This window comes from Tenrec ecaudatus, chromosome 6, assembly GCF_050624435.1.
Source record: "Tenrec ecaudatus isolate mTenEca1 chromosome 6, mTenEca1.hap1, whole genome shotgun sequence".
Classification (NCBI taxonomy): domain Eukaryota; kingdom Metazoa; phylum Chordata; class Mammalia; order Afrosoricida; family Tenrecidae; genus Tenrec; species Tenrec ecaudatus.
This window is the reverse complement of record NC_134535.1, coordinates 130,484,026-130,498,417: the sequence shown is the minus strand read 5'-3', so window position 1 is coordinate 130,498,417 and position 14,392 is coordinate 130,484,026. Positions and strand designations below refer to the sequence as shown.

Below are 14,392 nucleotides of genomic sequence, written 5' to 3'. Positions count from 1 at the left end.
AGGAGCACATGGGAGCAGATGAAGGGGGAGGAGGAGAGAGTGGAGCACATCATGGCCCACCAGGTCAGAAGGTCGATGTTTCCAATTAAAGCAGCCAGTTGACAGAGAGAACCACATGGCCGGCCCCACTATAAGACATGATGTCCCTCACTGACCCATAGCCCTACTGGGGACAACACCGGAGACACAGTGTGGGAATTGCACCTGATCTGATCCCGCCGCACTGAGGCATAACACTAAGAGGGTGCAACAGAACAGCAAGGGAATGGAGCGGTGAGATCCCCAGGGAATGCTGAAGGTGTACTTTGGGGTCAGGGCGTGGTGCCCCAACATACTAGACTGGAAAACACTCCTAAAGGCCAACAAACAATCCTTGAACTAACTATATGCTTTTCTTTCTTGTGTTTTGTTTTGTTTTTGTCATTGTTTTGTTGTAAATTGTTGCTTGGTTGTGCGCTGTCTTGTTTTTGTGCATGTTATTATCTCCACAGGTCTGTCTAAATAAGATAGGCTGGATGAACAATTGGAGGAGAAAACAATGGGACCGATAGTTCTGTGGGGACATGGGAGAAGGGGAGGTGGGGGGGAAGGTAGTGGTGTTAATAAACCCAGGGACAAGGGAACAACAAGCGATCCAAATCGGTGGGGAGGAGGGTGTGGGAGGCCTGCTTGGGCATGATCAAGGGTAATGTAACTAAGAGGAATTGCTGAAACCCTGGTGGGGACTGAGCATGATAGTGGGACAGGAGGGAAGTCAAAGGAAATAGAGGAAAGAGCTGGGAGGCAGAGGGCATTTATAGAGGTCTAGATAAAGACATGTACACATGCAAATATATTTATACATGAGGATGGGGAAATAGATCTATGTGCATATATTTATTCATTTAGTATTAAGGTAGCAGAAGGACATTGGACCTCTACTCAAGTACTCCTTCAATGCAAGAATACTTTCTTCTATTAAATTGGCATTCTATGATGCTCACCTTCCCGACACAACTGTTGAAGACAAAGAGGGTGAACAACTAAATGTGGTGAAGAAAACTGATGGTGCCCGGCTATCAAAAGATATAGCATCTGGGGTCTTAAAGCTTGAAGGTAAACAAGCGGCCATCTGGCTCAGAAGCAATAAAGCCCACATGGAAGAAGCACACTAGCCTGTGTGACCATGAGGTGCTGAAGGGATCAGTTATCAGGCATCAAAGTACAAAAATAATCACCCCCCTGATACGACTGCTGAAGACAAATGGGTGCATAAGCAAATGTGGTGAAGAAAGCTGATGGTGCCCGGCTATCAAAAGATATAGCATCTGGGGTCTTAAAGGCTTGAAGATAAATAAGCAGCCATCTAGTTCAGGAGCAACAAAGCGCACAGGGAAGAAGCACACCAGCCTGGGCGATCACAAGGTGTCAAAGGGATGAGGTATCAGGCGTCAACAGAACAAAAAATCTTACGATAGTGAATGAGTGGGACAGTGCGGAGTGGAGACCCAAAGCCAATTTGTAGGCCACTGGACATCCCCTTACAAAAGGGTATTGGGGAGGAGATGAGACAGTCAGGGTGCGATGTAGCAACAATGAAAAATACAACTTTCCTCTAGTTCTTAAATGCTTCCTCCTCCCCAATATCATGATCCCAATTCTACCTTAAATTTCTGGCTAGACCAGAGGATGGACACTGGTACAGATGGGAACTGGAAACACAGGGAATCCAGGGTGGATAATCCCCTCAGGACCAGTGGTGAGAGTGGCAATACTGAGGGGGGGGGCGGTAGAGGGAGTTTGGATTGGATAAGGGAGACCGATTTCAAGGATCTATATGTGACCTCCTCCCTGGGGGATGGACAACAGAAAAGTGGGTGAATGGAGACATGGGACAGAGCAAGATATGACAAAATAATAATTTCTAAATTATCAAGAGTTCATGAGGAAGTGGGGAGTGAGGAGGGAGGGGAAAAATGAGGACCTGATGCCAGGGGCTTGGGTGGAAAGCAAATGTTTTGAGAATGATGAGGGAAATGAATGTACAAATGTTCTTTACACAATCGATATATGTATGGATTGTGATAGGAGTTGTATGAGCCCCTAATAAAATTATTTAATTAAAAAAAGTGAAAGGATGATCTACAGAAAACACCCCCCAAACAGATGACTTTGCTCACCCCACCATTCATGCAACACCCAAAGCATGCACTGTGGGCCTCTCAGCCCGAGCCTCTAATGTCAGCCCCCTCCTATGGTCTCAAACTTGTGTGAGGTGGCAGGTGTGGATCCCAGCATGGGACCCAATGGCCCTGATGCCATGGTCCCTTTTTGGCCCAAAGGTAGTAGGTATGTTTTTTTTTCAGGCACAAAGGATACATACAGTTGTGGTCTGCTTTGATTGGTCATGCTGCGGGCCCACTGTCCCCTCTGAGCACAGCCCACCTGCCACATGCTCAGGAGATCTCCTCCTCCCTCCCTCAGCCTCTTTAGTAAGTCTTCAAACACTTGTATTCAGAAGTAATGATGCTAATTTAAAGAGTTCGGAAATGCAAAAGTACAAAGGAAAATAAAATTTATATAGAATCCTAAAACCCTAGCATTTTTCTTTATTTATATATAGCATTTTCCTCCACATATAAAAAATATATTTATATATAATAAAATGCTATATACATTGCATTTATATACATGAAGCACATATGAAGGAAATTATATATGTGTGTATATATATCACATTTTTCTTCACATGCACATAAGTATTGGACTGCTAACAATAAGGTCTGTAATTCAAATGCAACTACAGCCCCGCAGGAGGAAGACGAGGCCGCTTGCTTTCATAAAGATTTCATTCCGACCCCGATGTAGACAGGGTGGCGAATCTACTCAATGGCAGCGGGTTTGGGTGGTTATCTATATCTGAATCGATGCATCGATCTAAGGAGTCTTGTGACCGGCACTGCCGGGTAAGCTGTGGACTGCTGATTACAAGGCTGTTGGTTCAAACTCACCAGCTGCTTTGCGGGAGAAAGAGGAGGCTGTCTGCTCATAAAGATTTATAGCCCTGGAAACCCTAGAGGCGTGGCTCTAAGTGGAAACTGACTCAATGGCAGCGAGTTTGGTTTTGAGAAATACAGCTACAAGTATAGATGTAGACAGAGCTAGACCCCCCCCACAAAAAAACCAACACCATCACTGCCACTGAGTGGATGGCGACCCCTGGTGGCCTGGTAGGACAGGGCAGAGCTGCTCCTGTGGCTTTCCCAGACTGTCACTTTTCTATGGGAGCAGAGAGTCTGGTCTTTCTCCTGCACAGCGGCTGGTACTTTCCAGTTGCTGAATTTGCAGTTAGCAGCCCAACTCCTAACTACTGTGTCCCAGGGCTCCTAAATATACACAAAATACCTAAAATCTCTCCAAACTATCCTCTATCGATCCATCTATCTATCATCTATATATCCCTCCATCCATCTATCTACTCATCTACCTATCTATTGATTGACCGATAGATGAAAGATTATTGGGGGAGATTTTAGATATTATAGGTAACAATATCCTGCTTTTAAGAGTACTGGTAGCTATTTGCATGGCTCATTAGTGAGCAGGTCTCTGTGCGGTGAATGATGGTGTCCGCTGGATCCACAGCCCCTCATTCACTTTTGCCTGTTGTCAGACATTCCCCACCAGCCCTAACACTTGTCTATTTCAGACAACACTGACATTTGTCAGCTGAATTTTCATCTGCTTTTGATTATTCTCTGGCGGTGGGGGGGGGGGTAGGAAGGATTGCTCCAAGTGGAAGTGTAGGTTTAAAAGGGTGTGTCTTTAAGTGTTTGATTCATACAATGAAACCGCCACTGCTTTCTGCCCACCAGCCCCGACGAGCAGGTCAGACACAGTGGTTGCCACCGTGGACGCGAACATAGGAACTGATATAAAGAAGGCACGGGACCCGGCGGAGTGTCCTGACCCGGCTCGATGGCACCCAACAACAAGAGCCTCGTAGGAGAGGCTGCCTCACAGCCCCGAGAGCAAACCCTGGTTGGAGGCTTCCAGTCAACCCCACTCCCTGTCTGCGGCTGCGTCCACGAGCGGGAACATGGCGGCACAATACGGTGGAAAGAGAGGGCCCGGGGCCTCGACTTGCCCGCAGTGAAAGCGGAGAGTGAATTTCCGACAACTGTGAGGATAACACACTGTGGCAGGCCTTGGAGTGTCCTAGAGTATTTAAGATCCCTTCTGTAACAGGCTCTCTACTCCCACAAAGAGTTGCCATCTCAGAAACCCAGAGGCGTAGTTCTGCCCTGGCCTAGAGCCTCTGTGCGTCGGCCTCGATGGGATGGCAGTGCGTTGGCCCACTGCAGACAAGCGCAGGGCTGAGTGCTGAAGAGGAGGGCGATTGCACGTGGGAAGGCGGGGGTCCCACCATGCTGGGGCTTCGCGGGTCTCCATTCTCCCCTTGTGCTGGGAAGGCATCTTACGGGGCAAGAATCTTAAGCCAGGCCTAAGGAGCCAACCGTGTAGGGGCTGGGGAAGGCTTCCTGTCACACGGGCTAAGATGGCCGTTTGGAAATGGCCATTGGCCATGGCTCAAGTGTAAAAGGCTGTCACAGCACACCGGGGCCTCGCCCACATGGTCGTGGGCATTCTCAGAGCTGCTGCCGAAGGTCAGGTGCGGGGGGGGGGGGGGGGGCTTGGGGAAGCTGGGTCACCAACGGGGGAGGAGCACCATGACCAGAAGCCTCAGGAAGGCCCTTCAGGGGGGTCTTCTTTCCCCTTAGCAAGAAGACCCAGTGAGGAGTGCCGGCAGAGGGCGGGAGCCCAGGGCTACCCCAAAGGGGGGAGGAGCAGGGCCACATGGGAAGACAAGGGCGATCTTTTGGATTTGTTGATTAAGGAAGAACTGAGAAAAGCCAATGGTGTGCAGACTGGGTACAGCAGGATTGGCCCCGTGAAGAGCAGTTAATGGCAGGGAAGAAGTTCAATGTAAGAAGCAGATGACTTTTCAATGCTGGCAGCCTAGTGAGAGGGGGCCTCGCCTGAGCAGGGTGGTTAATAAATGCTCGCAGACATGGTTGGAGCAAGAGCCTGAGGGAGGGGATGGGGCCACCAGCCGCGGGGCCAGAAGGTTTCATCAGGAGCCTGTGGCCCTGAGCCACGAAGCACATGATGATCTTTGAAGGCCTTCAATGTGGGGATCACACAGCCTGAGCTACCTCTCAATTCCTGAGCTGTCTCGTGGGGTTCTGGGGCCCGATGCAGGAGACAGGGCATTCGGTTGATGTCTATTACCTTAGACAGGGCTTCTTTCCCAACAGGCTGCCCTCGGGGAGCTGTAGGGGTGGGTTCCAGGGGTGGGGCCTCCTGGGCTTGCCCTTCTCCCCGCTGCTCGGAGACTTCCTGCTCCTCCGGGCATCTGCTCAGCGGCCGCTGGACGCCGCCGTCCAGAAGCTGGGGCAGATGGTCTTCTTCAATAGAGATGATTCTGCGGAGCCGCCGAGGGGGCTGGACCCCAGGCCCTGGCTGCTCCCCGGCTCCCGGCTCCCCTTCTGAGAGGGGGCATCCACTCAGGCCCAGGGAGCTCCTCCTCCTTAGCATGCCAAACACATCCTCTTCCTCCTCCGATGGGCTGTTTGGGGTGGGGAAGAAGGAAGCAGGGGACGGGTCAGCCACCCCATCAGCATGGATGCAGAGGACTGCCTGAGAGCCAATGGAGTGGCAGCAGTGGGAGCAGACAGCGCCAGGCACAGGGCGAAGAAAACAACAACAAAACAGAGTCGGCACGGTCTGGCTCCCGAACCAACCCGCCACAGGTCCATGAAGTGCTGGATGGTGACGCGGCGGGGACGATGACCAGGCACTACACTAACGGCGTGGGCAGGAGTGGGCACTGTCCTCACGGAGAGTTTGGATGGCGGAGGAGGGGAGGCTAAAGCGACAATGACACCAAGAAAGACATTTTCCGCAGCCGTGAAGAGTGCTGAGAATCAGAAGTAGAAGGCATGAGGGAGGAACAACCCATCTTGGGGGGCAAAGCCGGGCTAACAAGGACCCTGTCCCTGGGGCCAGCGCTGGCACTAGCAGCCGTGTGTCCTTAGGCAAGAAGCTTCAACTCTCCAAGTCGTGGTTTCCTCGCCAATCAACCCCAGTCCATCTGCCCTGCTTGTAAGGCTTGATGGCAATGGGGTTACAGTGTGCCAGGGCTCATCGAAAGTGCAGCGGTTCAAACCCACCAGCCGCCCCGCTGGGAGACAGAGGTGACATGCTGCTTCTGTAAAGAACACTGCCTGGGTAACCCTTTGGGGCAATTTCAGTCTGCCCCCCAAGGTTATTCAACTTAGATTGACTTGACGGCAGCTGCCCACGTAAGTCGGGGTTGGGGCCTCGGGAGGAAGCCAGGGCTGCCTTGTCTCCCCTCCTCCTTCTCCTTCTCCTGGGGGGCAGGGCCAGGAAGAAGTGGCCACAGAGGCCCGGGAGCGTATTTGTCTCCAGCAGTACCTGAGCACCAGGTGTGAGGAGGAGAATCAGTCGGAGGTGCGGGGACTGGATGACTGGAGATAACACCAACACACAGGCTGTGCTTCCAAAACGTTGTGAGAGCCAAGAACCCATGGGTCCTGCCTAGCGAGGGAGCCCCCCTGGGTGCTTGATGAACAATGCAAGCCGAGCACAACTCCAAGGAGGGATCCCTGGTGGTGCAGTCTTTAAGTGCTCTGCTGCTAAGCAGGATGTCAACAGCGTGACCCCACCACTGCGCTGCAGGACACAGATGTGGCAGCCTGCTCCGGTGAAGATGTGCAGCCTGGAGTCCCCACGGGGCAGTTCTAGTCATTGCTTTAGGGTCACTAGGCACCACCGTGCAAGACGTCTTCTGGTTTATAATCTCACAGGAACAGACGTCGGAGAGGGAGAACATTCTGTCCAAAATGGGAAAAATGAAAACAGAAGTCCAACCAGCGGACAACAGCGACACTCCCTTAAGGATTAAGAAAAAGATGAAACCGGAATGGGCTGATGAGTGAGGGGATGGGGCCCGTGGAGAATGAGAGTGGAAGTGGTACCCTGTTATAATATGCATGACTCCGAAAGCCCAACAAAGGCCCCTGGGTGGCACACTGGTTAAGCACGTGACTCCTCCCTGAAAGGCTGGTGGTTCGACCCACCTACTCACTCTGCAAGGGACAGAGACCTGGGGCAAGACTGCAGCCAAGGACACACCCAGGGGCCGTTCAACTCTGCCACACTGGGCCACCCTGGCTTGGAACCCGCTCAGTGGCTCGAGCCACAGCAGAGGGGAATAAGCAGGAAATCCATGGATCCCCGTTCGGAAGTTGGCTGTGCTTGGTTCAGGTCCCCTGCCATCAAACCAGGTCCCCTGACATCAAACCAGGTCCCCTGCCATCAACCACACCAACACCTTGATGTTTACTCATAAACTCAATCGTTTTTAATAGAAGCCAAGTGCCTTATTTCCAAAGACCCTTCCCATGTATCTGTACGAGCCGGCCAGCCTTATCTCCTTCCGAAGGCACTTGGCTTTCCACCCACTCTGGCCTGCTCGCCTGCGGGAGGGCAGGTGTGTACGTGTCTGAGTGTGCCATGCACTGTAGCCCTTGTATGGTCTTGTAACCAGAAAGAAATGTCCCTGTCACTGGATCCTAAAAGGAAGCCTTTCTTGGGGGAGGAGGGGGGCTTTTATTGGGGGAAATGCTCAAGATCTATTGAGAACGGTGATACCTTCATCTTCGTGTGACTACATTCTTTTCTTGGTTTGGCCACCACGTGCTGTCTGCCAGTCCCCGAGGGGCCAGCCACCTCTGTCACTCTCTGAGTAGAAGTCAGGATTCATGGGGTGCTGCTGACTTGATGTCTCACGGGTGCCTTCACTTTGCAATAAGCCCCCTGAAGGTGAGGATGGGGTCAGTGGTGCTCACCGTTGAATACCCGGCATGCTGCGCAGGGCCTCGCCCGTAGGGGGCACCCCATGAATGCCTACTGAATGACATTTGAGACTGGATGGCAGGACCCGAGTCTAATTTGTCTTTGGAGACTGTACCAACTTCAGAAGATGACCCAAGGAGGTCTTCAACACACGCCTGTTGAGTGAATGAATCGACGTCTTCACTCCTGAGCGACCAATGGGCCTCCGCTGTTTAGACCTCGACCTTGACTCTGTAGCGGTGATTTGGGTTTTGGTTTTTGGTCCAGCTATTTAGAAAAGAATCCCTGGTGCTCTGGTCCAAAGACTTGACTGGCAAGCTGACTGGTGTCCCTTCTGCTTCCCTTGTCCTAGCCGGTTATGTCGTGCCTGCGGCCCCCAGAGTGTCCTAAATGCTTACCCATGTTCTCCCGCCCCCTCACTGCCAGTACTCTGGGGCCTGGCTGCTCTGCCTCTCTGTATCCATCTATTTGGATGGAACATGTGCCAAAAGGAAGAAGGAAGGAGCAGGGGGTCAGCTGGTCTTTCAAATGAACAATGAGCCAGCCCTTTGGGGAGCCAAAGTCAATCATGGCCTTTCCAAGAGCAGCAACACCTGTTATTGTTGAGGTCAATTAAATGCTAATGATTGAAACATCTTCCCCGAGCACAGGCCCCTTCTTGTCTGTAAAAGGAGTTCAACTATTGGAGAGTCCCTATGACACTTTAATTAACTTTCAAAGCCAACACAGCTGTGTCCCGGAAGAGCTCCACCTCCGTCTTCCTCTCTCCATTGACTGTCTCCTCCCCACTCTTTCCTGCTGTTCTTTAGCCTCCCTTTAATCCTTCAGTCCCTCTCAGTTGCCATCTTTTATCTAGAGTGGGCTGGCTTCCACAGACAGTAGCCTGTCTCAGGGGAGTTCTCTGCACAGGATGGAGCCGACAGAGAGGACATGCCTGTAAAATGTCAGGGCAGAGAGTGTGGCTGAATCCAGGCTTCCCCACCGAGGACCTGCTGCCCTGTAGGACAGTTGGCATCCAGCCTGGGTCCAGAGCAGGCTCGCGATGAGTGTGGGAGGAAGGAGCAGAAACAGAGGAGCACAGCGATGCTGACGTACCTTCTCAGAATCCCTCTGCCGTCCACATATTTGCCGATCACAGAGCCAGATCTCTGTTTCCAGCCTGCCTTGGAAGCAGCTGTGTTTGTCTTGGCTGCCTTATCTCTCTGTAAAAACACAACAAATACCCTCAGATCTATGCCGGCTGATTTGTTGCCCACCCCAAAGTCTAAGCAGAAAAGGACTCTACTTTCCCACCGAATTAAGCAAGCTCTAAACAAATCTCTGAAGTAGGCGAGTGGTCCCTAGCTTTTCCTCTTGCCGTGACCCTTCCTCCTTGAGAATTCCCCCATCTCCTCTCTAATCATCTCATCACATGAGTGCAGGCATCCTTTCGTGCCCGGGGTCCACTCCATTACCCTTCACAAGAGTGGCGACAATTGGCAAGAAGACAAAGATAGGCCGTCCGTGCTTAATGCAGAGGAACATATTTATGGGCATAAAAGACTTGGGGCATCTTTGACTCCAGCGCCTCTGAGTGGCTCCAATTCCTCTTTATCCCCAAAGTCTCAGATAAAATGAGAAAGAGCCGACTAACCAGGGCCCTGTGCATGGCTCCTAAGGCAGCTGAAGGTTTTTCAGATCTTTGGTGGAAGGAGCAGGGTGTAGATTAGTTGCTCAAACATCCGCAAGAGCGGGCCTGGGTGGAGTGGGACCTCACAATCCCCTGTGCCTGCGCCCCCTGATAGATGGCTTCTGGCAGTTGAGGGGTAATGAGATCACAGGAAGAATCTCTCATTAACCAGCCTTCTCCCCAATTCCCGGGGATCCTTCATGAGATGCGGAATAGCAGCAGAGCTCCCCGATCCCCTGAAGGTACGGCTATAATGATTCCCAATTAATCTTGAATTATTATTCAGCATGAACACGATTTTTATCACTCTTTCTTCTATTTCCCACTCGGTTTCTTCACTCCCTTCCCCTTTCAAAGCAAAATGTGTTTGGCAGGTGAAGGCAAGCGAGGTCGAGGGATTAGGATACCATTTGCCGGGAAGTTTTCAAATGAACTCAGTGTTGCTTCTAAAACAATTAAAATCATTATCATCATCAGACAAGCACATGTAGGCTTAAGCCGTGCTCTAATCGTACACACAGGTGGGCGGCAGCAATGGTGGCTGCCAGTGAGGAATATAGGAAGAATGATGTAACGAGGGCCGTGGGAGTCTGGTAGTCATAAACCAAGCTAGGCTTCATTGGGGACAGATGGACTGCCTTTTGCTGACTGCTGTTCAGGTAAAGGTCTAGCACAGACCACCCTGCTCCATTCAAGAGTTTCTGAAGCTTCCCTCTGCTGTAGAAAAGAATTAAAAATCAGGACTCCTGGTGGCATTGTTGGATGAACATTCCACTGCTAATTTCAAGGTCCTCTGTTCAAAGCCACCAATTGTTCCAAGAGAGAAAGATGAGGCTCTGTGCTCTTGCAAAGACTGACAGCTTTGGAAAGTCTGCATAGGCTCATGATGCATTGGAGTAGACTCAATGGCAGTAGTCTTTTTGGTGGGGTGGGGGGTGAAGGCAGTTATTCCGTTTACCAATTGGACAGTTGGGAGTCATTGTCCAAGGAGGTTAGTGACTTCTCCAAAAACACACCTAAAACCCTTGGCAGGAAAATTCTGAGAAGTAGGAAGTCCCATGAAGCAGCGAAGCCCCACTTTCCTGCCTCGTAGGGCATCTCTCAGCTACTGTTTAAAGGAACAGATGCACAGGGGACGTGGATGCTGTGGTTTTATGTAGTGCATCCCAAAGTGAAGATCTTTAAATAAATATTTTAAATAAGTGTAGGCTTTTTGTGCAAGGAGCGAAAGTATATAAGCATAACATCCAGGTATGGAAGGCGTGGAGCGCCCCAGAAGATGGGAAGAAAAAAGAGACGAACATCAAATCAACTATGTAAATTACAGAATCTACATTTTTGATTCGTTTTACGACACTGTAAAGAAAGGCAGACTTTTCATCAAGGGATAGACATTTCAATGAAGACGAAGAACCAAATCACGAGCATGTTGCTTGCAAGGTGACCATGGCATGTCAACCGTGCCATCTCCTGGCTAGAAAGACCATCGCCACATCTGCGGAATGTGTGCGGCCCTCCCTAGTCTGTAGTCGGGCCATGCCCAGAGGAGAGTCTCCTGTCTCCACGAGACTCCGTGGAAAAATCAGTGCACTGTCACCCAGCGGGCCGCCTGTGCATTTTGCTTGTTTTCAGAAAAGGACCGAGAGAACCCAGCGGCAGGACGTCCTTGGGTCAGTCCCAGCAGGCCTGCCCGGGGGAGGGAGCGTTAATTACCTGGAAACACATGTCCCGCTCATCTCGGAGGTGCTTGTTCCTTTCCCTGCGGACAATAAAGGGAAATCCGTTCAGACAGGAAACTTGTCTCTGCCGTTGGCCGTGGACCCATCCAATAGCAGCTAGTTTGTGGGTCCCCGGGAAGGCTTGGTGCAGAAGGACCAGGGAATGTGCAGAACTTCTTTCCTCGGGGATTGTGGTTAATGGCAGAGGGTGGTTTATATGTGGATTCACTGAGAGGAAGAAGGATATACAAAGCAGTCTGGAGATGCCCCAGAGCCTTCAGAATCCCCGAGCATCCTACACTACCTCGTTCATACCAGGAGAGGGTGTCCTCATAGATCAGGGCACTCCAGCTCCTCCAGTGGATCTGCTTAGCTGGCTCCCAAGGGACTCACTCCCTCACCCCCCACCCCCAGGATCCTTCTGTCACTCGTGCACTTAATCAGCAAATCTCTGCGGAGCACCAGATCTGTCCGATGCTGTTCTAGGTTTCAGGTGGCCTCAAAGAACACCACAAACATTCCCTACCCTCGTGTGTCTTAATGAAGGGGATAATTACTGCTGAGAACAATAAAGAAAGAACTTGGGATAAGGGGTGACAGAGAGGGTGGAGTGTTGCCTTAGTGAGTTGGAAAGGCTGACAGGTTGAGTTCACCCAAAGGGACTTTGGAGGAAATTCCTGTTGAGCGACTTGGGGGGTTGGGGGGGGGCACAGAAAGTAGCCACTGAAAACCCTATTGAGCATGATTCTACTCTGACTCAGTGGGTCACCATGAGCTGGCCGTGACCCCATGGCCACTGGCTTGATGGAGATAGCCTCCCGGACAGGGGGAATCTGAGCCGACGTGGAGTATCTCTCCGGGGAGGGGGTCTTCCAGCAGAAGAAGCGAGGGCAAAGCCTGCCTGCGTTGGGCCAAGTCCGGTGTAAGACTGAAGGTGAGGAGGGCAGGTGAGTGCTCTGTGGGAGTCAGGCAGGGAAGTAGAAGGTGCGGGGTTGGGGGGGACTGGCCGTGACCATTCACAGCCTCGTGGGCACTGTAAGAATTCTGATTTTACTCTAAATGAACTATGAAGCCACCTGCTCGTGGGGGTGGGGGAGAGTGCTCAGGCGCCTGGCAAGGGAGTGTTATGAGCTGACTCACCTTTTCCAAAGACCCTCTTAGACGCTATTCTGAGACTAGAAAGAGATGTGACCAATACTTTCAGCAGCAAGGGGCTCACTGGTGCCCTGAATAAGAGCTATGGGGAGGGGTTGGAGACAGCCCGAGCAGAGGGTGAGGAAAGGAACTGTGGACAGTGAGCATAAACAACTTGTCTGAGAAGTTCGAGGGACAGGGGCTACCGAAAGGGAAAGCAGAGCTGAGAGACAGGGCCTGCATTGCGGGGCTCTAGAAAGAGTGCGAAGTCTGCAGTTCGGCAAACCACAGAAATGAGGGTGAAGCGAGACAGTGGATGATCTAGGATATGAAAATAAAAATAATTTATAATTTATCAAGGGGTTCACGAGGGTGGGAAAGTTGGCAAGAGAGAGGGGAAAAGAGGAGCTGATACGAAGGGCTCAAGTAGACAGAAAATGTTTTGGAAATGATGATGGCAACATATGTATAAAAATGTGCATGACACAATGGATGGATGGATGGTTCTAAGAGCTGTGAGAGCTCCTAATAAGATTATTTTCATATACAAAAAAAGAGTATGGATTACAACTCAATGTAACAAAACCTCAACAGAACTGGTAACATCATGATAAATGGAGAAGAGATGGAAGTTGTCAAGGATCTCGTCTTGCCTGGATCCACAGTCAAAGCTCATGGAAGCCGCAGTGAGGAGATCAAAGGACGCATGCACTGGGTCAGTCTGCCACCCAAGACCTCTTTCACGTGTTGAAGAGCAAGGGTGTTATTTTGAGGACCGAGGGGCGCCTGCCCCAAGCCGTGGTGTTTTCAATTGTGTCACAATATGCATGTGACAGCCGGACAATGAATAAAGAAGATGGGAGAAGACTCGGTGCATCTGAATGATGGTAGTGCTGACGAAGAAGACCTCCAACATTCCAAACCTGTCCCGGGAGAAGCGCAGCCAGAATGCTCCTTAGAGGCAAAACTTCATCCCATGTACTTTGCCCCCGTTGTAGGAGAGACCAGGGCCTGGAGAGGGCCATCCTGGTTGGTAACGTAGAGGGGCAGCAAAACGAGGAAGCCCCTCAACCAGATGAATCGACACAGTGGCGGATACAGCAATGGACTCAAACCTGACAACAATTGTGAGAAAGGCACAGGACTGGGTGGTGGCTTGTTCTCTTTTGTTCAGGGTCCCCATGAGACGGAACTCACCTGATAGCACCAACAAGAATAACAAAGAGCAAACACGGAGGATGGAGATAGGGACCAAGGGCTGGCATGATATTCTAGAGGAAACAAGTTGGGGGTAGGGGTGGCCTTGGCTAGGAGCCTGCAGAGCCTCTCCATCATCCGGGAAGGCAGAGACGTAGATAGGGATAAGGGTGCTCTTGTGATGGTGAAGTAGTTTAAGAGTGAGGTGCTAGAGGCAGAAGCAGAGAGGGGTTTGGGGGCGTTAGTGGGCTCAGACTTGTTGTGACCCCAGGATGCATTGGAAGCTGATGGTTGAGAACTTCATCTACTGAAGCAGAGATGTTGAACAGGTCGACCAGATGACTTCAAAGCTCCTCCCCATCTGAGGCCAGGGGCCTCTGAAACAATCAGCACTTCCAAGGGGAAGGGAGGTAGTCAGTTTATTGTGCCAACCTGGCTGATAAACACATGTGGGGTTAATTGAAGGGCAGAGGGATAAATGGCTCAGTGAGCCTAGCCTTTCTAGTTCTCTGGTCTCTTGCTTTCTGATGGTCGCACCAGGGTGCAGCTGCCTTAGCCAGTTCCCTGGTTCAGCTGGCAAGGCTCACTTCCTGCAAGACATCCCTGAGGAGAAGCCGCATGGACCTACCCTGATGCAGCCCTGGGTGCTGGAGCAGCTGTGTGGAGACCTCTGCCAGCGCTGACATTCTTACACGCTCACTGATTCGGCTTTCCTCCTGCAGTTGGTATTATAGTGTGTGTTTTGTGAGATGGA

The 14,392-nt window shown here is 51.2% G+C and overlaps 1 protein-coding gene across 1 annotated transcript in view; it reads right to left on the bottom strand.

The window, feature by feature from the left end:
• The window catches only part of CRACR2A (calcium release activated channel regulator 2A), a 96,395-nt gene that overhangs the window by 31,038 nt on the left and 50,965 nt on the right, over nt 1-14,392 (bottom strand). Inside the window, exons 9-11 of the mRNA XM_075553385.1 lie at nt 11,303-11,348; nt 9,016-9,122; nt 5,272-5,608 (exon numbers count right to left, since the gene is read on the bottom strand). Coding sequence (XP_075409500.1) covers nt 5,272-5,608; nt 9,016-9,122; nt 11,303-11,348 — 490 coding nt within the window. The remainder of the gene's footprint in view (nt 1-5,271; nt 5,609-9,015; nt 9,123-11,302; nt 11,349-14,392) is intronic.